General features: G+C 24.4%; 6 protein-coding genes across 6 annotated transcripts, besides 29 other annotated features; 2 read left to right on the forward strand and 4 right to left on the reverse strand.

The window, feature by feature from the left end:
* Window positions 1–666: a repeat region.
* A 6-nt stretch (window positions 667–672) lies between these two features.
* Window positions 673–716: a sequence feature (AT_rich).
* A 391-nt stretch (window positions 717–1107) lies between these two features.
* On the reverse strand, window positions 1108–2358 carry EDI_141420 (uncharacterized protein; the record flags this gene model as incomplete). Its single annotated transcript, XM_001737924.1, has 1 exon — window positions 1108–2358. One exon carries the CDS (start codon window positions 2356–2358, stop codon window positions 1108–1110), a length of 1251 nt encoding a protein of 416 aa, XP_001737976.1.
* A 370-nt stretch (window positions 2359–2728) lies between these two features.
* Window positions 2729–2837: a sequence feature (AT_rich).
* A 188-nt stretch (window positions 2838–3025) lies between these two features.
* Window positions 3026–3192: a sequence feature (AT_rich).
* Window positions 3193–3386: 194 nt separating this feature from the next.
* Window positions 3387–3489: a sequence feature (AT_rich).
* A 24-nt stretch (window positions 3490–3513) lies between these two features.
* EDI_141430 (uncharacterized protein) lies at window positions 3514–8667 on the reverse strand (the record flags this gene model as incomplete). The annotated part of the gene is made up of 2 exons (XM_001737925.1): window positions 3514–8481; window positions 8506–8667. 2 exons carry the CDS (start codon window positions 8665–8667, stop codon window positions 3514–3516), a joined length of 5130 nt encoding a protein of 1709 aa, XP_001737977.1.
* Window positions 4491–4582: a sequence feature (AT_rich).
* Window positions 5056–5076: a sequence feature (AT_rich).
* Window positions 5198–5239: a sequence feature (AT_rich).
* Window positions 5842–5902: a sequence feature (AT_rich).
* Window positions 7280–7327: a sequence feature (AT_rich).
* Window positions 7521–7594: a sequence feature (AT_rich).
* Window positions 8328–8359: a sequence feature (AT_rich).
* Window positions 8667–8714: a microsatellite.
* Window positions 8715–8722: 8 nt separating this feature from the next.
* Window positions 8723–8772: a sequence feature (AT_rich).
* A 21-nt stretch (window positions 8773–8793) lies between these two features.
* Window positions 8794–9927, reverse strand: EDI_141440 (tipa, putative; the record flags this gene model as incomplete). Its single annotated transcript, XM_001737926.1, has 1 exon — window positions 8794–9927. One exon carries the CDS (start codon window positions 9925–9927, stop codon window positions 8794–8796), a length of 1134 nt encoding a protein of 377 aa, XP_001737978.1.
* Window positions 9928–10209: 282 nt separating this feature from the next.
* Window positions 10210–10245: a sequence feature (AT_rich).
* Window positions 10246–10715: 470 nt separating this feature from the next.
* Window positions 10716–10824: a sequence feature (AT_rich).
* Window positions 10823–11502, forward strand: EDI_141450 (uncharacterized protein; the record flags this gene model as incomplete). Its single annotated transcript, XM_001737927.1, has 2 exons — window positions 10823–10921; window positions 10975–11502. 2 exons carry the CDS (start codon window positions 10823–10825, stop codon window positions 11500–11502), a joined length of 627 nt encoding a protein of 208 aa, XP_001737979.1.
* Window positions 11503–11529: 27 nt separating this feature from the next.
* Window positions 11530–11586: a sequence feature (AT_rich).
* An 871-nt stretch (window positions 11587–12457) lies between these two features.
* Window positions 12458–14719, forward strand: EDI_141460 (methionine-tRNA synthetase, putative; the record flags this gene model as incomplete). Its single annotated transcript, XM_001737928.1, has 1 exon — window positions 12458–14719. One exon carries the CDS (start codon window positions 12458–12460, stop codon window positions 14717–14719), a length of 2262 nt encoding a protein of 753 aa, XP_001737980.1.
* A 46-nt stretch (window positions 14720–14765) lies between these two features.
* Window positions 14766–14817: a sequence feature (AT_rich).
* A 38-nt stretch (window positions 14818–14855) lies between these two features.
* Window positions 14856–14880: a sequence feature (AT_rich).
* A 200-nt stretch (window positions 14881–15080) lies between these two features.
* Window positions 15081–15103: a sequence feature (AT_rich).
* Window positions 15104–15273: 170 nt separating this feature from the next.
* Window positions 15274–15324: a sequence feature (AT_rich).
* A 124-nt stretch (window positions 15325–15448) lies between these two features.
* Window positions 15449–15620: a sequence feature (AT_rich).
* Window positions 15621–15668: 48 nt separating this feature from the next.
* Window positions 15669–16285: a repeat region.
* Window positions 16286–16302: 17 nt separating this feature from the next.
* Window positions 16303–16394: a microsatellite.
* Window positions 16395–16428: 34 nt separating this feature from the next.
* Window positions 16429–16470: a microsatellite.
* Window positions 16471–16474: 4 nt separating this feature from the next.
* Window positions 16475–16528: a microsatellite.
* Window positions 16529–16593: 65 nt separating this feature from the next.
* EDI_141470 (uncharacterized protein) lies at window positions 16594–17622 on the reverse strand (the record flags this gene model as incomplete). The annotated part of the gene is made up of 1 exon (XM_001737929.1): window positions 16594–17622. One exon carries the CDS (start codon window positions 17620–17622, stop codon window positions 16594–16596), a length of 1029 nt encoding a protein of 342 aa, XP_001737981.1.
* Window positions 17623–17655: 33 nt separating this feature from the next.
* Window positions 17656–19034: a repeat region.
* Window positions 19035–19063: 29 nt separating this feature from the next.
* Window positions 19064–19244: a microsatellite.
* A 167-nt stretch (window positions 19245–19411) lies between these two features.
* Window positions 19412–19435: a sequence feature (AT_rich).
* Between the last annotated feature and the right edge of the window lie 328 nt (window positions 19436–19763).

Consider the following 19763-nt stretch of genomic DNA (forward strand, 5'->3'; position numbering starts at 1 on the left):
TTTGAAGTTGTTTAATAATTTCTTCTATTTCTTTGATTTTATTTTGAAGAATGTTCATTTCTTATTTGTTATATTCTTCTTCCTTTTTCTCTTCTTTATCTTGTGTTTTTATTTATTTTCTTTTTCATTTATTATTCTTACAGTTTTACATTATTTATTTCTTTGTTTTGATTTTTGTTTTTGATTCATTTTTCATTTGTTTTAATATCATTAACCATTCTTTTATTGCCTATTTGAATTCTTCTTTGTTTTTCTTTATTATTTTATTATTGAATATACTTCTTGGAGAATATTATACAATTTCTTTACCTTCATACTTTTTATTTATTTCTGATTATTCTCCTTTCTCATTTTACTTCTTATTCTTTTATTTTTTATTTCAATTTTATTTGTTGTTATAATTTAGATTTGTTATTTGTATAATGTTTATTATCATTATATTTACTTTCTTTCTTATTTGTTTTTCTTTGTATTCTTCTTTTTCTATTCACTTTTCTCTTGTTATTTCTTTTACCATTATTATTATGCATTTTATTGTTATTTCATTCATTCTTTTCTTTAGACTTGAATACTTGTTTGTTGTTTGATTTTCATTACAAGATTCTATTACATTACTCAATAAGCATTGCAACAAAATATGATGTATATTCTGAATTGATAAAAAGAATCTCGATATTAAATTAATAAAAAAAAATAAATAAAAAGATTAAATAATTCCAAAACGTTATAATTAAAACATGATACTTTCATGGAATATTGTTTCTACATCAACTAACAATATTCTATTAGTCTGTCATACATTAAATAATTGATGTCACTATTGACAAGAAAACAAGGAACAATAGAAACCATTTTTGTCATTAGTTATTTAACTAATTTTTTATTTGGTTAGACTATTTAATTTGTTTATATTCCCAACGTCATTTAATTTACAGTTATTGTTATACTAAACGATATGAAAAATGATAGAGATTTTTTGAATTAAGGAAATTAAAAAGAGATAAATTAAGTTAATGAAACAATTTTATACTAACTTTTGAATTCTCAACAAAATGATGACCTAAAGACGACGATATTTAAACATGAAGCAACAGTCAATTTATGATTTTATTGTGCAGCACATTGAACACCTCCTCTTGGGTCTTCTTCATCATCTTCTACATCCATATGAGGTTGTCTATAACTATTTTTAGAAGATTCACTAGGTGCAGAAGATGGAATGAGTGTACAAATAGTATGTTTATCATCTTTCATTGGAGGAGTGCTTCCAGAAGGAAGTACTTTCTTTAACGCATTAAGAGAATTTTTAATTTCAGTAGTTGTAGGGAATTTGACTTCAAAATAGATATATAAATCACCACGTTCTTCTGGATGATGTTTAATGGTAAAACCTTCACCAATTACTTTCATATAACTTTTTGGTTGAATAACATCTTTTCCTTCAATAAAAAGTTCTCTTCCATCTAATGTTTTAACAGTGAAAACAACACCAGTCAAAGCTTCATTCAAAGTAATTTTTTTGTTCATAACCAAATTATTTTCTTTACGTTCAAATATTGAATGTTCTTTAGTTTGAATTACAAATATGACATCTCCTGCAATTATACCTGGTGCTTGATCAGACTCTCCTGGAAAGACAATTGTTTCTTTGTCTTTAGTTCCTGGCTGAACAATAACTTCAAGTATTTTTTCTTCACTTACAACTTTATCTCCATGACACATTTTACATAAATCTTTTTCATTAACAACAACCCCTTTTCCTTTACATTTAGGACAAACTTCTTGACTTTGCATAATGCAAAAACCTTGTTGGACACGAACAACTCTAAATCCATTTCCTTTACAAGTGTTGCATGTCTGTGCCTTAGCCCCTGATTTAGTTCCATTTCCAGAACATGCTTTACAAATAATATCATGTGTAATCTTTCTTTTAAAAGTTTTTCCATTATATAAATCTTCTAAAGTACAGTTTAATGAGACTTGAATTGATTTACCTTTTCTTGGACCAGAAGACTTTCTTTCAAATCCACCAAATCCTCCACCAAATCCTCCACCAAATCCTCCGAATCCTCCACCAAAGAATTGTGATAAAATATCATTCATATCAAATCCTCCCATTCCTCCTTCTTCAAGTCCTTTCTTTCCATACTTATCATACATTTCTCTCTTTTGATGGTCAGAAAGAACTGCATACGCTTCTGTAATTTCTTTAAATTTTTCTTCAGCATTTTTATCTCCTGGGTTTTTATCTGGGTGATACTTTATTGCTAATTTTCTATACGCTTTCTTAATTTCTTCATCGCTGGCTGTTGGTTTAATTCCAAGAGAATCATAATAACCGGTTTCTCTCACTGACATTAATCCTCTTTATCTTTTTTTTTAAGGGTTTTCATTTTATGACAGGGTTTCCTTTTTGTACTGTATGAACTACGTGGCTTTTTTATGTTGAATATTTAGTCAAAAATTAGTCTTTTGTTCATTACAAGATTTTTCTAGCTCTGTTCTTTTCTGTTTTCTTTAAAATAAAAGCAATACAAGTTAAATAATGAATAGAATAAACATGTAATATAATAAAAAAAGTTTACCTTTTAGTTTTTTTTTGAAGAAGAATGATGGTTGCATAATTGTTATGACCAAAGCCATTATTTACTCATTGCTAAAAACAGTTTATTGAAGAAAAGAAAATATGAAGAATTAAAGAATAAGTTAATACTATTTAATGAAAAGGATAAAAATATTATTAATAAATTTTAAAAATGTTTTGTTTATTTTTAGTAAGATAAATTAAATGATGTTTAAAATAATTTTTATTTGAAAAAAATAAAAGATTTTTAATTGAACTAAATATCTGATATTAAGTTATCATTTTGTTAAAAAAATAACATCAGTGATTTAAATATAACTAATGATAGAGTTACTAAGCAAAAAGGAAATTTAAAAAAGATATATCAAAAAACAAATATCATTTAGTAATAATAAATCAGAAAAAAAATTTTTACAAAGTCCGATAAAGTTTATAATGATGTTAATTATTAAATTAATAAAATAAAGTTTTTTAATTTTGAATAACTTATTATTAGTATTATGTATAAATAAAATAACAGGTTAAAATTAAGATAATATTCATAAAAATAGATCAATTGAAATAATTAGATTATATAATATTATTATATTCTAAATTTAACAATATAACAAGTTTCAATATTGCAAAATCAAATTCTTATTATTAAATTATTGTATAAATTCAATGTTTGTTAATCAAAAAAAAATAAGAACAAATATCATAATAGTGGATTTACTTTTTGTTAAAAAGTTATCAAAAGAAATCAATACAATTTTAATTTTAGTTATATGCAGTATTTAGAAGAATTGGTTATATTGAAATGATTTAATTTTTTAGAGATAATAATAAAGTTTTTATAAATTATCAAAATAGATTAGGTGAAATAAGTATAATAAAAAAATATAATTAATTTAAAAAAAAATAAACCAAAAATGAAAAACAAACAAAGTTTAACTATTAAACGATGGAATAAAAGTGAGCTTTTCAAAGATTGTTTGTTTTATTTTGACTATGAACATTCTTTGAGAAATAATGTCTTTTGGAAAAATGTTTTTTCCAAAGATAGCAATAAGAACTTGTTTATCATCTTCTGTTATTGCATCGAATAAAGAAACTAAAAAAGTAATTGCAATTCTCCAAGACATTTTAAAAGGAGGATTGATAACATCAATTGTTAGAAGAATATCTTCTATATGACAATCAAAAATAATTTCTAAAGAAGCAGAAACAATAGGAGATAATAAAGAATAATTTTCTAATAAAGAAGGGATATTATGACTGAATGCCAAAATAATTCCAATACATTGAATTTTGGTATCTATTTTAAATAAAGATTTATCCCAAACAGGATGAAGTAATAATAAAGAGAAATAAGCATAATTTATTAAAATTTGAATGGAAGATTGTTGTTTTTGCATTTTAGCATAAAAAGATATTAATAACTTTTGTTGTTTGATATTAAAATGAGGTTGAAAAAAAATAAGGAATTTAATAAATTCTCTAATTTTTTCATCAGATTGGAGTATCGGTAATATTGATTGATTAAACGATACATCTCCAAATGAGTCAATTTGAAAAAGTGATGATTGGGTATGTTTAATTAAAGAGTCACTAATTGTTCCCCAATGAGAAGTGATAGGTAATTGACCCCAAGTTAACACACATCTTGGTTGTTCTATCCCAACAGAAATAACATTATCGTAATGAGATAATAAAGAAAGAATAATCGTTAAATAGAGTGGTTGTTTATTGGAAAGGAATCCAGTTAAAAGTTCATCACAAATTTGATTTAAATCAGATGAAGGTATAGGTAATTCTCTTGCTAAAGTATTTAAAGAAGTAAGAACTTCATGAATAGAATTGACAGGAGGAGTTCTATATTGCCAGAATGTTGTCATAAGTAATTGTTTTTCATTAAGAATAGAAGTTAAATTATTATTTTTATATATTGGTAATAAATAAATATAATGTAATAATAAAGAAGTTAATTTTTGTTTTAAACGAAATAAAATAATATAAGGCATTTTTAAGTTTTTAGTTAATGAATAATAACGAGTATCAATTCTCGAATATAATAACGTAAATAATCGTTCAATATTATTATTTTCATCTTTTCTTTCTTTTAAAAGAATTTGCTTTTTTATTTTTATTTCATCTTCTTCAATTTGTTTTTCAATGTTTTCTTCTTTTTTATCTTCTGCAATTTCTTGAATAGAGGCAATAGAAGCACAAGACATAAAAGCAGTATCTCTAAGAAAAGGAATATCGCTAATAAGTTGAGAATAATTAGAAATAAAATTAGATAAAGTAAAAGAAGAATCATCTAAGTCATTATACTTATTTCCAATAGGTTGAGAGAATGAACTAAAATAATCAAATAATAAATAATAATCTCTTTGAGGAAAATTAGGAAAAGAATCTTTAAGAGAAGAATAAATTTTAGGACGAGAAGCAAAGAAAGCTAATTTTTCATAAACTTTCATAGATAAAGGTATTTTTAAATTAATTAAAAACACAAATAATTCTTTAGAACCTAATTGAATTTTGTTAATTAATTTGTCAATATCATTTATTTTTTTACATATGATTTCATTGTGTTTTGATTGAATATCTTTTGACCAATTTGCTTCTTTCATTAAATTAATTAAAAATGAATATTTTTTATTATCTTTTATTCTGTTAAATACTTCTAAATGGTTTACAACTCCTGATGAACATAAATAAACATTTTCAAATAATTTAGAAAAAGCAGTTGTTCTATACATTCTTGGAAATTGAACAATAATTGAAGCTTGTTCAATAAATATTTCTGTTAACTGAATTGGAACTAATGGTTTTAAAAAGAATAGGTGAGTATTTCTACTTGAACGAATACTCCAATACATTGGTAATACACAATCAATAAATAATTTAATACTTTCATATGAATATATTCCATGAACAAATGAATCTTTAAGAACACTCATTAATAATTCAAATGCCATATGAAATGCAGTTAATAAATCAACATGACTCTGAATTTCTTTAATAAAAGAATTTTTATTTGCAATAGATTTATTAGATTCAATGAGTGTTAATATTTGACGATAACCTATTTGAGCACCAATTAAAATACTTTGATTTGAAGATAAAATTTTTTGAATTAATTTATCATTAAGTATTTGAGATAATTTAGAAATTATTTTAATAGTTGATTTGTTTAATACAATAGAATGTAAAACAATACAATGATGAGTAATTTGTAATAACGTTTGAAGATGAAATTGAGGATTTAAAGGTTTATTAATAATCATAAATTTTAATGTCGTTAATTCTTTAATTAAAATATTATAATTTAATGATTGATTTAAAGGAGGAAGTAATACAAAAGAAGGAAAATAAATATTAGGAAATAAAGTAGAAATATTATCAAGATGAGAATTATCAAATTGTAATTGTTTTTGTAAATTGTGATATAATATTTCATAATCTGTATTCCCTGTAGTTAAAGTTAATCTAATACTTTCTCCAATTACTGGTGCTCCAATAGAATTCCCAATTCTAACAAATAAGTATCCATAATTTAATATACTACATCGAAGGTTATAATCAATTGATTCATTATTAACAAGTTCTTCAATTAATAATATAGACGTATCATTAATTTCTGCCCAAGCTCTTCTTTCACCAACAAATTCAATTTTAGTTTCTGGTAATATCCAATAATCCCATTGCATAAATAAAGGAGAAATTGATTGAAATAAATTAAAGTTAACTGAATAAATTGTTAATTGACTTTGTAATATTTCTCTTAATAATAATATTATTTCTAATGGACATACATCATGTAATATTCTTAAATAATTGCATAATTCTATTACTTCCCATCCATTTAGCCCAATAGAACGAACAATAGATGCAAGTGAAAGTATTATTTTTTGGGTTAATATTATTATTGGTGATTCTAAATTACCAGAACGTAATTCAATTGAAACAAGATAATTTATTAATGAATTTAAAAGTGGGGATTTTATTTCTTCTAAATGCTTTTTTTGAACAGCCAATTGGGTTGAGTTCATTTGAATTCCAAGAACTTCAATAATACAACGAAGTAAATTTTTAACAAATAAATAACATTTAATTCTTGAAGAAGAAATAACTTTTTGTTGACTTCTTGTAATACATTGAACAATTTCACAAAAAGAAATTAGTCCATTTACAATAGAAAGATTTCCAATTTTACCATACATACTTAGTGATGCATTTAATAAATTTAGTCCATCATCTAACGTAATTCTTAATAACCTTTCTGAAATATTTTCTAATGGATTTGGTAATCTTGATAATACAAATGGAATAACTGGAGTATGAGTTATTTTTTTTAATAAAATAGCAAATGTTTGAATTGAAGTTAAACGAAATAAAGGATGAATTTGAAGAATTGTTTGAGAAAATAATTTAAGAAGAAATTCATTAATAGAAATATTTAAAATAGTAACATTTACTTCTGTAAATGTTTCATAGGCAATTTTTCTTACTAATTCATCAGGATCAATAATAAAACTAGAAAGAACTCTTTCTAACATTAAATGTAAAGGTAAGGTAGGTAATAATCTATGATAATTATCAAAAATAATACATTGTTTCCATTTAATTTTAGTACATTCTTTAAGATAACTACATTTAATTCTTGAATTTAAAGTCATTGGAAATGAAAGAAATGAATATATTACTTTCTTTAATAATAGAATATTATTTATATTACTTTCAATTAAATAATTAATTGATTCTCCTAATGAAATAAAAGCGTTTTGTGAATTTTTATTATTTTGTGATTCAATAATAAATAATGAAACAAGAAATTCAATTCCTCCCCATTTTTTTAATTCATTTTCAAACCATAATTTTTCTTTTTCTATATGTCCTGCACAAATAAGACAAGAAAGAAAATGTAATTCTTCAGGTTTTCTAATATCAGAATTAATATTTAAATAAATGTATGAATAAAATTCTTCCATTATATTATTATTTACTAAATGAATATAAATATTACAACGTGTTTTTATTAAAGAAGAAATTAATTTAATCAATGCATTAATTGTAATTTGATTTGATGAAGAAAAGGAAAATCGTTTAATAATGTTTTGAATAATATTTTCTAAATAATTATCTATTTGTTTATTTCTATCATCAACTTCAATTAAAATATATGACGTTAATAATTCTAATGAATCTGTTTTTGATTGAACTATTCCAAATCCAATAAATGAAACAATTAGTATTAATAATGAATAATTAAATGTCGTATATATATTTGGTGTTTCTTTTAATAATTCTATAAAAAATAAAACAACACCATCAACATCTATTCCTTTAAAATTATATTCTTTTCCATATATTTCAATATTATTTAATACTTCAATAATTCCATTCATATATTCTTTTAAATAAATTGGTTCTATTATTGTATTTTTTATTATCGGTTCAATAATTATCATTGCTATTGCTAGTGCATTTGTAAATTGTTTTCTATTATATCTTGAAATTACTCTAAAAAATTGTACAGATGCTGACCTTTCTTGTGAACTTGTCATTGTTATCATTGATTCAAATGATACATTAAGCATAACACTGTCAATTCCTGGTATTCCAATTGATAATTTATAAAGTTCTGAAAGTGAATTTGCTACAAGTATGAGAAATTCAGAATTTTTTCTTACTTTAAAACATTGAATAATACTTTCCCATAAATGAATTAGTGAGATTGAATCTTCACTTGTTGATGTATTTTTTAACAAAATAATTAATATTTTAATTGATAACAAAAATGATCGTTGATTTTCCGATGATGACTTTTCAATTAATTTAATTATCTCTTGTATAAAAAATTTTCTTAGCCACTTAATTTGTAATTGAATGTTACTATTTGTTTTGTCATTCTTTTTTGATATAAATGTAAATACTATTGATGATAATGTATTATAATAATTTAATGAATAATTAGTATCACTTGCTTGAATTATGTTTGTCAGATGAACAAAACTTTCCATTCCATCTCCTCTTTTTATTGCTAATAAACATTCATTTTTTTCCTGATTTAACCACTCATTAGTAATACATGTCATTCTTTTGTTTTTTTTTAAGTTTTTTATTTCTCTTTTTTCCTTTCTTTGAAATAACAAAAATAATACTATAACAAAAAAATTATATCTTTTTTGATTTTTTAAAAACTCTTAACAAAAACCTTATATTTAAAATGTTGGTCGTGCAAGTAACAAAGTAGCATGATCTAATTTACCAGTTAATACATTTGGTACTGCACTATCTGGGTGATCTTCCATATATTTTTTTCTATCAACAATAACTCCAATAATTGCATCCATCATCATTTTATGAAATTGATGAACACTTACAGCATGTGAAGCAACTTCAGAAATAAATTTTAATGAATAACTTCTATTAATTTCTTCTAATTGTTCTTTCTTTAATTTAAACCATTTAACATCTCCTAATTCTGGTTGAACTTCATTAGGACTAAATCCTCTTGTCTGTGGTTCAAGATTATCATGGATTCCATCTGAACAAACCATAATAATATCATTCCAATTTAGAATTTTATGATAAATCATTGCATTTCTAATATCCATCCTTTTATTTGTTCCCTGAATACCAATTCTTCCTCCTGGATCATTTGATCCAATGGCATGTAATCTACTTCCATATGTTAAATCTTCTGTTATCCATTCATTTTGTTTATTCTTTATAAAAAATGTTTTACAATCTCCAACACTTAAACCAATTAATTGATACTTCTCTAGAACTTTACTTTTTAATGTTATACTTTTAAAATATTCTTTTACCTCTTGTTGTACTTTTGATCCTTCTTGATGAACACCTTCAAATTGATTAGAACTTATTCCTTTTTTCTTTAATTCTTCATTATCAATAATTGGTACTATAACTCCACAACATGTTGTACATGTTCCTCCAATTTTTCCTTCTGGTAATTCGAGTTGAATAATTGTTTGATGTGCTAAAGCTAAACCAATTCTACATAATTCTTGTATTTCTTCTGTTGTTCTAAATACATCCTTTTCTAATTCATTCTTCATAAATAATACAAATGTTGCTGATGCTACTCTAGCAACATAACTAGGTTCTACTCCCCATCCACATCCATCATTAACAGAATAAATAAGAAAATTACGACACCTATAAAACCCATATGCGTCAGCAACAGGATCACCGTCCCTATGTTTTACACCATCTTTTTCAATGATAGGATAATTAGAAATAGTTTGTATTGTGAAGCCTTTACAAATATGAGCTTCATCATTAAAATTATAGAAATCTAAAGTTGGGTCTGTGTAATCAAGCTTTGACATGATGTGATTCTCAAATCCTTCTTTTATAGGGATGCTATGAACTTGTTCTACGAACTCGGTATTAACTTTATTGAATTGATTATTAAATGGTGGTGGTATATCTCCATACTATATATTTAATCTCATTGGTCTTTCATGTTTATGTTTATTAATTGTTTATTAATTTAACAAACAGGAATAGTTTTGATAAGTCTCTCAATTGATTCCATTCTTCTTTAAGTTTTTTTCAGATTGTTCAGTTTTTCCAAGTTTTTTGTTTTGAACAAAAAAAAATGGTTTTTCTTTTTTTTATTTTTGTTAAAATAATTTATAAAAAATGCCATTTATAACATTTATTATTCTATTCTAATTAATAAGAAGAATCAAATTTATCTTTTCAGTAAATTATTGGGAGCATTATACTTGTAATTCAAAATACTTTAAAAATAAATAACCTAAAACAATTATTAATTCTTCAAACCAATTATTAATATGAAATAATAATACCTTCCAATATAATAATATCGTATCAATAAAAACATACCAAAAAAAATTATTGATAATAAGTTTTAACTAATAAGTCATAGATTTATAAAAAGAAATATACCCAGTAAAAAACTAAGAATATTAAATGGAAAATGCTATCATAAATGAAAAGAATGAAAAAAAGAGATATAGAAAAGGTTACCTTAAAAAAAATTCAAGTAGTTTTTGTTAAGTTATTTCATAAATGAAATATAAATACTAATAATTAAAAATGAAAAGAATGGATTAACAAATAAAAAAATGACAATGAAAATTTGACATTCTTTATTTATTTTATATTAATTTGATTAATTTCAGAAGTTTAAAATATGATTGTACTTCATTTTAAAAAAAAGAAAATATTAAAATATAAAACTACAAAATAATTTAAATGACTTTAGAAACTATCAGCACAACAGAAGTAGATACTTCAAATTATAAAATGTGGATTCAACTAGCTTCAGCACCTGAAGACTTTAATATGATAGTGGTTTGTTATATAAAACATTTAAGAGATAAAATAACAAAAAAATTGAAAAATAGGATAAAACAACATTAACACAAATGGTTCATTGCTTTCAACAAACCATGAACCAAGAAATTAAACGTCACTTTGAAGAAGAATTTATAAAACGTCAGCCAATGATTGATAAAGCATTTACGGAAAAATACAATAATTCTAATCAAGAAACATTTTCAATTAATGAAGAACTTCAAAAAGAAAAAATCAAATACTCTGGACTTACTAAAGAATTCAGTGAACTTCTTCGGACTCAAGAAAATTTAAAAAATCATTTAGAAGAATTACAAAGAAAAATTAATCTTTTAGACCAACAAATTCAAGCCACCCAAATTCAACAACAACAATTGGCCAATAAATTTAATCTTAAAATTGCAGCTATAGATAAAGAAAAAATAAAAAAAGAAAATGAACTTAGCCGTGTTATGTCTCAACATGACCAATTGGTAGAAGAATTTAATAAACTTCAAACCGCTCATCACAAATACAAAGCTGCTTTATTTAAAGCCCAAAATGAAGTCAATGCTTTAAAATCTGGTTTGGGAAAATAACAATAAACAAATTTTAAATGTTATTGCTTTTTTAAATAATAAAATTTTATATTTTTTTTGTTTCTATATTAAAATTTTTTTTATCTTTTTAGGTTTTGTCATAAATCTTATCATAGCTTGTTATTCTTTTTCACATATCATCCAGAATAAACAATCCTGCCTCAGACTGGTTCTTAAACGTATTACATTTAATCATATAAACTACCATTAAAAGAAATTGTCTATTGTTTTTTAAATGAAATAAGTCTTATAACATTATTTTGTTTATTTATTCTAAAGTAAATTCGCTAACACCTTACACAAATTTAACATACTTATAAGGTACTAGAAAATAATTGATTGTATGCATTATAAACTTAATGTTGAAAGATTAGAGTCTATGATAATCTAATGTTTTATACCTGATAATAAAGAGGGACAAAAAGACTTATCTAAACTTATTTACATTAAGTTAGCATTACACACAAGAAATTTCCTTAATACTTAATTGTTTATATTTCTGTTTTAATAAGAGAATAAAAAGTAATCCTTAATAATCTATTAACACCAAAAATATAAGGTTGTTAATTCACAAATAGATGAAAAATTATTTGTCATATACAATAGAATTTTAATGAAAAGTAATGAAGGTGATGACATAGGGATGTTGTTTGAAATAAAAGAATTATAAAATGATTTATAAAGTAATTCCTTTAAAACAAAAAATAGTGTATCTTCTTAAGTGTTAAAAACCCTGAATAAATAAGAAAAGTTAAACTTCATTTTTCTGGTTTATGGATGTCATTTTTAATAATTTCAATTACTTTTTTATAATCATTTTGGAATTAGATAAATTTGTTCTATATCATATGAAAAACTTTTTATTTTGTTCTGAGTAATGGATTTATGAAAATTTGAAGAAAAAAGAAGAAGAAAACCCTAAAAGGAAAACTTTAAAAAAATAACAAGATTTGATATGAGTTGTGAAAAGAAACCAACACCAGTGGTTGGTGAAAGAAACATTCTTATTACTAGTGCATTACCATATTGTAATAATGTACCTCATCTTGGTACATTAATTGGTTGTGTTTTATCTGCTGATGTTTATGCAAGATACTGCCGAATGAGAGGATACAACACTTTATATGTTTGTGGAACTGATGAGTATGGAACAACAACAGAACAAAAAGCGTTATTAGAACATTGTACACCACAAGAAATTTGTGATAAGTATTATACCCTTCACAAAGAAGTATATGATTGGTTTGATATTTCATTTAATTACTTTGGAAGAACATCAACTGAGAAACAAACTGAAATTACACAAGACATTTTTAAACATTTAAATAATAATGGCTATATTTATAAAGAATCAGTAGAACAATTTTATTGTGAAAAATGTGATAAATTTTTAGCTGATAGATTTGTTGAAGGAATATGTCCATTTTGTAATGCTCCTGGTGCTCGTGGAGACCAATGTGATAGTTGCCAAAAATTAATTAATACTGTTGAACTAATTAATCCACAATGTAAGGTTTGTCATTCTGTTCCAGTAAGAAGAAGTTCAGAACATCTTTTTATTGATCTTCCAAAACTTCAAGACAAATTAGGAAATTGGGCAAATGAAACAATGAGTAAATATGAATGGCCAAATAACTGTGCATGTGCTACAAAAACATGGTTAAATAATTTAAAAGGAAGATGTATTACAAGAGATCTTAAATGGGGAACTAAAGTACCATTAGAAGGATTTGAAAATAAAGTATTTTATGTTTGGTTTGATGCACCAATTGGATATCTTTCTATTACTGCTAATTATACCGATGATTGGAAGAAATGGTGGATGGATAATGAACATGTTGAATTAACTCAATTCCTTGGAAAAGATAATATTGTATTCCACAGTGTCTTATTCCCATCAACACTTCTTGGAACTGGACAACCATGGACTATGGTAAGAAAACTTGCAACTACTGAATACTTAAATTATGAAGATTGTAAGTTCTCAAAATCAAATGGAACAGGAGTATTTGGAGATGATGCTATGAAAACTGGAATCCCACCAGAAGTATGGAGATACTATCTTCTCATTAATCGACCAGAACAATCTGACACAGTATTTTTGTGGAATGATCTTATGGAGAAAAATAATAATGAGTTATTAAAGAATATTGGAAATCTTGCTCAAAGAACATTAACATTTGCTGTAAAGAATTTTGACAATAAAATACCAAAGAAGATTAATAAAATTACAGAGGTTGAATTAAATTGTGAAAAAGAAATTAAAGAATTATATAAAGAATATCTCAATGCAATGGAAAATGTTAAATTAAAAGAAGGATTAAAAATTGCCATGTCTATTTCATCTGTTGGTAATAAATATCTCCAAGACACTGCTGCATGGAAAACAATTAAAAGTGACAAAGAACGGGCTGCTGATGAAATTTATTATGCATTGAATATCCTTTATTTTGTCTCACTTGTACTTGACCCATATATACCAGAATTTGGTAAGAAGGTTAGAGAACAAATGAATTTACCAGCCATTCCATTACCAAATGATTTTGGACTTCTTCTTGAAGGAGAGACTATGTTAGGAAAGGTAGAAGTTATCTTCAAAATGATTTCAAAAGAACAGATCGAAGAATTAAGAACAAAGTTTAGTGGAAAACAAGGTGTTTCATGTACTACCACAACAACTAAAAGTAAGGCTAAAGGAAATGGAAAACAAAATAATGTCAAAGAAGTTCTTGACGGATTCCAATTAGAAATTAGAGTTGGTAAAATTGTTGAAGCTGGACCACACCCAAATAGTGAACATCTTCTTGCTCTTAAAGTTGATGTTGGTGAAGAAAAACCAAGAAGTGTTGTTGCTGGACTTGCTGAGCATTATAAACCAGAAGAATTATTAAATCAAAGAGCTACTTTTGTATGTAACTTAAAACCATCTAAGCTAAGAGGTGTTGCGTCAGAAGCTATGATTCTTGCTGCCACTTCACTTGATGGTACTAAAGTTAAATTCTGTCATCCAAGTGCTGATGCTGCTATTGGAACACAAGTGATTCCAAAAGAGGGTAAAGTTACTATTTCTACTAAGAAGATTTCAATTGATGTTGTTGGAAAGATGAACCTTTCATTAAAAGAGGGATTAGTTAGAACTAATGACGTTCCACTTATTGTTAAAGACACTGAGCTTACAGTAACTGTTGATGAAGTTGTTGATGGAACCGTTAGATAAATGAAGAAAATATCTTTTCAATCCTTTAAATTTCTTTCTTTTTGTGTATTATTAAAGAAAAAAATTAAAGTTAAATTTTTTGATATTTTTCAATTAAAGATAGAGACAATGTTATAAAGAGATATTTGTTTTTGTGAAATATTTTTTTTATTTAATTTAATGAGGCTAACCACAGCCTGGACTCCACTTCTTTGGGAACTTCTTTTATCCGTTTTCATAGAGTTGTCAGCTTACATCTTCCACTAGACTTATTATTTATAATTTTTGGACACCTAACAATACCTTGAGCTTTTTATGTGAAACTTACTTATTCTTGTTTCACCATTAACAACACTCTAATACATTCTACTGTTGTAAATGGTTAATTATATTATTAAAATAAAACAACTCATCATTTTTGTTTAATCTTCATTATCTTCAAAATAAATTCATAATAAAATCTCCTTCTTTATTATAATTTCATAAATTTATCAAAACAAAGAAATAGAGTAAGTGCATTACGTTATATTTTTAAACAAGTTATTAACATTAGAAAGAAGAGAAACCATTTGTTCATTTAAAAAAATTATAAGAAATATTACCATTATTAATTATCTTAAAATATTCACATGTTATTGTATTGTCAATGTTTTTAATAGAGGGTAATGATTTATTTGGTGATTTAATTATTGAGATTATAATCCCTTCTTAATCTTATTTTTATTTTGTTACTCTAACCAAGCAATAAAGTTTTTTATAAAATAGAATAAAAATAAATAGTCTAAGTATTATATCTTATTAACATAACTATATAACATCAAATATAAATAGTAAAAATTGTTTAACTATATGAATAAATTATTACTAAAGAATAAATAAAATCTGATATGTATAAATAATGAAAAATAAGATAATTAAAAAAGGCATCACTTTCAATATTTTACATCAATTTTAATATCAAATGATTTAAATAAAAAGTAGTTAATTAAGTATTAATAGAAATATTTTCTATTGTTCCTTGCTCAGGGGAGACTACTAATCCCGTCCCTTCGCTTAAAAGTATTTGTTCTTCAACTATTGGCTTATTCTTTGCTTTTAGTTGTTGAACGGTGAGAATTTTCTTTTCTCATTTTTGATGTGGAATAGAGTATTTAAACATCCCTTATTTAAATATTCATTATTTAATTTCTTTTTAATTTTGATGGGTTTAAATTTCTTCTTCATTGGGTTTAGACTTCTTCTTTTTATTTTCTTATTTTAAGGAGAGTATATAATTACCATTGTATTGCTTTGGGCTAATATTCTTTTAGCCTCATCCACTTGACCCTTTTCTTTTGATAATCTTTCTTATATTATCAATTATACTTGTATTCTAACAAGTAATAATAACATCTTTATAAATACCCATTCGTTTATTGTCAATGATATTCTGTCACTGTACATAATAAACACTGCTATTCTTGCAGTACTGGGTAAGATGTTTTTCTAACCAAACGCAACGTCATAACCAGTCCATAACTGGGGGAATCGAGGGATGGAAATATTTTAGGGTTTTGTGTGGTGTCTTTGACGTGCTACCTTCGAATCCTAATGATTTAAATAATAAAATAAAAAATATATGAAAATAGAATTAAAATGAACAATAAGGGAAGTAGATACGAATATAAGATAATAAAAAGAAAAAAGAATAATAAAATATTTACTATAATATAGAATTTGTTATTTTCAATAAAATAAAAATCTTAAAAAAAAACAAAAATAGAAATAAAAATTGTTATTAATAATATAAATATAGAAATAAAATAACAAAAAAATAAATTAAAAATTAAAGCGTTTTTTGTTGTAAGAAGAAATAAAATTGTTATGAATTTCTTTTATCATATGAGCTTATTTACCTATCTATAAGTTATGGTCATTTCCATCAACCGAGACGGCAGTCCTTTGTGAAGTAAAACTGGTGCACAAGAAGACCCCTTCATAGAAAAGGTTGTGTGTTTTCCATATCCAATAATATTTAACTTATTGGCAAAGCACATTCTTTGTGTACATCTATCAACACCTAAACCAATGTCTATTAATTCACCTTTATAATAAAGATAGTTCAATAGCGTTTGGTCATATCCCCATTGAAAAGTAAATTTAGGATCCATTTCTTGAGTTAATTTTGTTAATAACTGAATCATTCTTGATACACCTCCAATCCCAAATCCTCCATTCAAAGTGGGGGTGTTGTACTGTGTTAGTTTGAGTGCTTCGTCTCTTCCATAAAACCACCACATCCAATAAAAATGTAACTTTTGCCCTGTTGTTGAATGCCTAAAACAGTCAGTTGGTGAAACGCATTCACTCATCCATACTAAATCATTCATCCCTACTGTTGCAAAAATGTCATTAAAATAAAAAACATCACGAGTGTCTGACCATGCAACTCGATCAATGTCATTTTTGTGTTGTTTAAGATATTCTAAACTCAATGGAATTCTTGCATTAACACAATTCCATCCTTTTAAGAATTGTTTTGGGGATGGGACAATAGTCACATTGAACTCATTCATTAATTGTATAAAATCTGGTGGTACTTTTCCCACTGTCAACATTACTAACGTAACCTTAGGTAATACTTTTCTTACTAAAGAAAAGGCAAATCTCATACTTTTCTTATTGCGTTTCCATTTTCTTGAGTGTCCATATGAAAATAATATCACGTCACGTTCTGTGGCTTTTGGGTATTTAAAGATGTCTCCACACTCATTCTCATAATTTAGTCCCGTAAGATTAAATCCTGTTATTGTTATGTTTTGATGAGAATAATTCAGTGGTGAGGTATTTAATATATAAGATTTTTCTGAACTATAATTCATTACCATAAAACTTAAAACTATCACACAAACTATATGAGCAAAAGCAACGAATATTAGTAACATTACTGAGTTGCTATATTATTTAGTTCAATTTAGTTTATTTTTTTATTTTTTTATTTTTTTTTAATTATTTTCTCTATACATCCTGATTCATCATTTCTTATAAATTGATAAACTCTTAAATATTTATATGTATGTTTTTCATCTACTAATGGTATATTATTCATGTTATATGGAATACTTATATTTCTTTAATGCTCCACATTTATTTATGTTTATTTCAATATTGATTCAATTGTATTATTTATTTTCTGATTTGTTATTTCCATTCCTTTTTTTGTTTCATTAGTTAATTTAACATCACCAATATATAATATATGTGTTACTTTTAATCATTTTTCATTTATTTTATCAATCATATCACAGATCATATTCATTTGTAATATAAATAAAAGATGAGATAGTGAGTCACATTGTACATTACAATTTTTTATTTTAAATTCTTTTATTTCTTCTTTATATTTATATTTATTTTTATATTTTTATTCTTCATCTTTCACTCATACTTTTTATTATTTGTGTTATTTAAAATAGTACTTTGAAGTATCTTAATGTAATTTATAGTCATTTATGATTTACAGTATCATAATCTTTTTTTAATATCATAAAATGTATCTAAATATCTTTTATTTTGTATTTCTCTTTCATTTATATTAAACTATTAATATTTCATTCTTTATCTGATAAACTTTTTTATTCAAATATTGATTTTTGTTAATTTAAAATTTATTGTCATTTTGTATTAGTTATTCTTCTATCTTCTTTTTTATAATTGATGTGAATATTTTCATATTTATATTTAAACAAGTAATTAATTTATAATTCTCTGCATTTTTATTATCTCATCATTTATATATTAAAATAGTTCTTCCTGTTAACATTTCTAATTTGATTGTTTCTAGTATTTCTATCAATTCATTGAATATATTATTTAATTTATTTCTAATACTTTCTAAATTTTTGTCAAATAATATCCTTGTATTGTGTCAATACATGGTACTTTCAATGATGATATTGTAGTTATTACATTTTTAATATCTTCTAATGTTATTGTAATTCTTTTCTATTTTATTGTTTTATTTTCTTCTATTATTTCTTTATTTCTTTTTCTAAATTTATTTTTCTTTGTTTCTTTTATTTCTTTTTCTTGTTTTTTCTTTCTCTCGATTTCATTTCAGTGTCCTTACATTTTCTTCTTTTTCATTATTTCCATCTTTGTATGCTTTTTATTCTTGTTATTTCTTTGTCTTTCTTCTTGTTTTCTTCCTTTCATCTTTTCTTTTATCAACATCTTCTTTTCTTAATTTTTCGATTTCTTTTATTTTATCTTCAAACTCTTTCTTATTAACGTTCTTTCTTATTATTTTCTTTTATTTCTTCGTCTATTTCTTTAACTTCTTCTTGTATTATTTCTCCTCTCTTTTCTTCATTTTCAATTAGTATTTCTTTCTCTTCATCTTCATTTCCTGTTTTCTTTTTATTGGTGTTACTAACTTTTCAATATCTTCAATTCTTTTCATCCTTTCTTTTATTATTATTTTCTTTTCTCTTTCTTATAGTATCTCTTACCTCTGTATTTTCTGTTTTGATTGTTATTGTTATTGTAATGTTATTGTTTATATCTTCTATTATGATAATAGTAGTTTTGAGATAATTATGTTCCTATCATTGTACCATGTCTATTTTCAAAATGGTCATAGCCATGAACTATCTCATTTGTGTTAAATCTTTTTGGTATTTGTTATTTCCTCTATAATATTGATTATTCTTCTTAAATCTCTTTTGTTTCATGTAATTATTATTTTTATTTAAATATCGTGGTATCTCTATGGAGTTAAGGGGAATTTAAAAAAAAAAGAGATAAATAAGTATAAAGAAAAAGGTAATAATAAATTGATAATATCAATAAAATTGAATTCAACTTCATTTTATATTTAATGTAAATGGTATTTGATTTAATGAATTAATTGATAAAAAGTAATTATTGAATATCTCTATAAAGAAAAGAGTATTAATAATTAAAATCCATATCATCAAAAAACTAAGATAGATTGCATATATAATTAATGTTTCTTTTGTTTTTCCTAATTTTTTATCAATAATAAAAGTTTTGATGTTTCTATTATTCAAGAACATAAATTATA

This window comes from Entamoeba dispar, genomic scaffold (genome assembly GCF_000209125.1).
Source record: "Entamoeba dispar SAW760 scf_1105229460955 genomic scaffold, whole genome shotgun sequence".
Taxonomy (NCBI): domain Eukaryota; phylum Evosea; order Mastigamoebida; family Endamoebidae; genus Entamoeba; species Entamoeba dispar.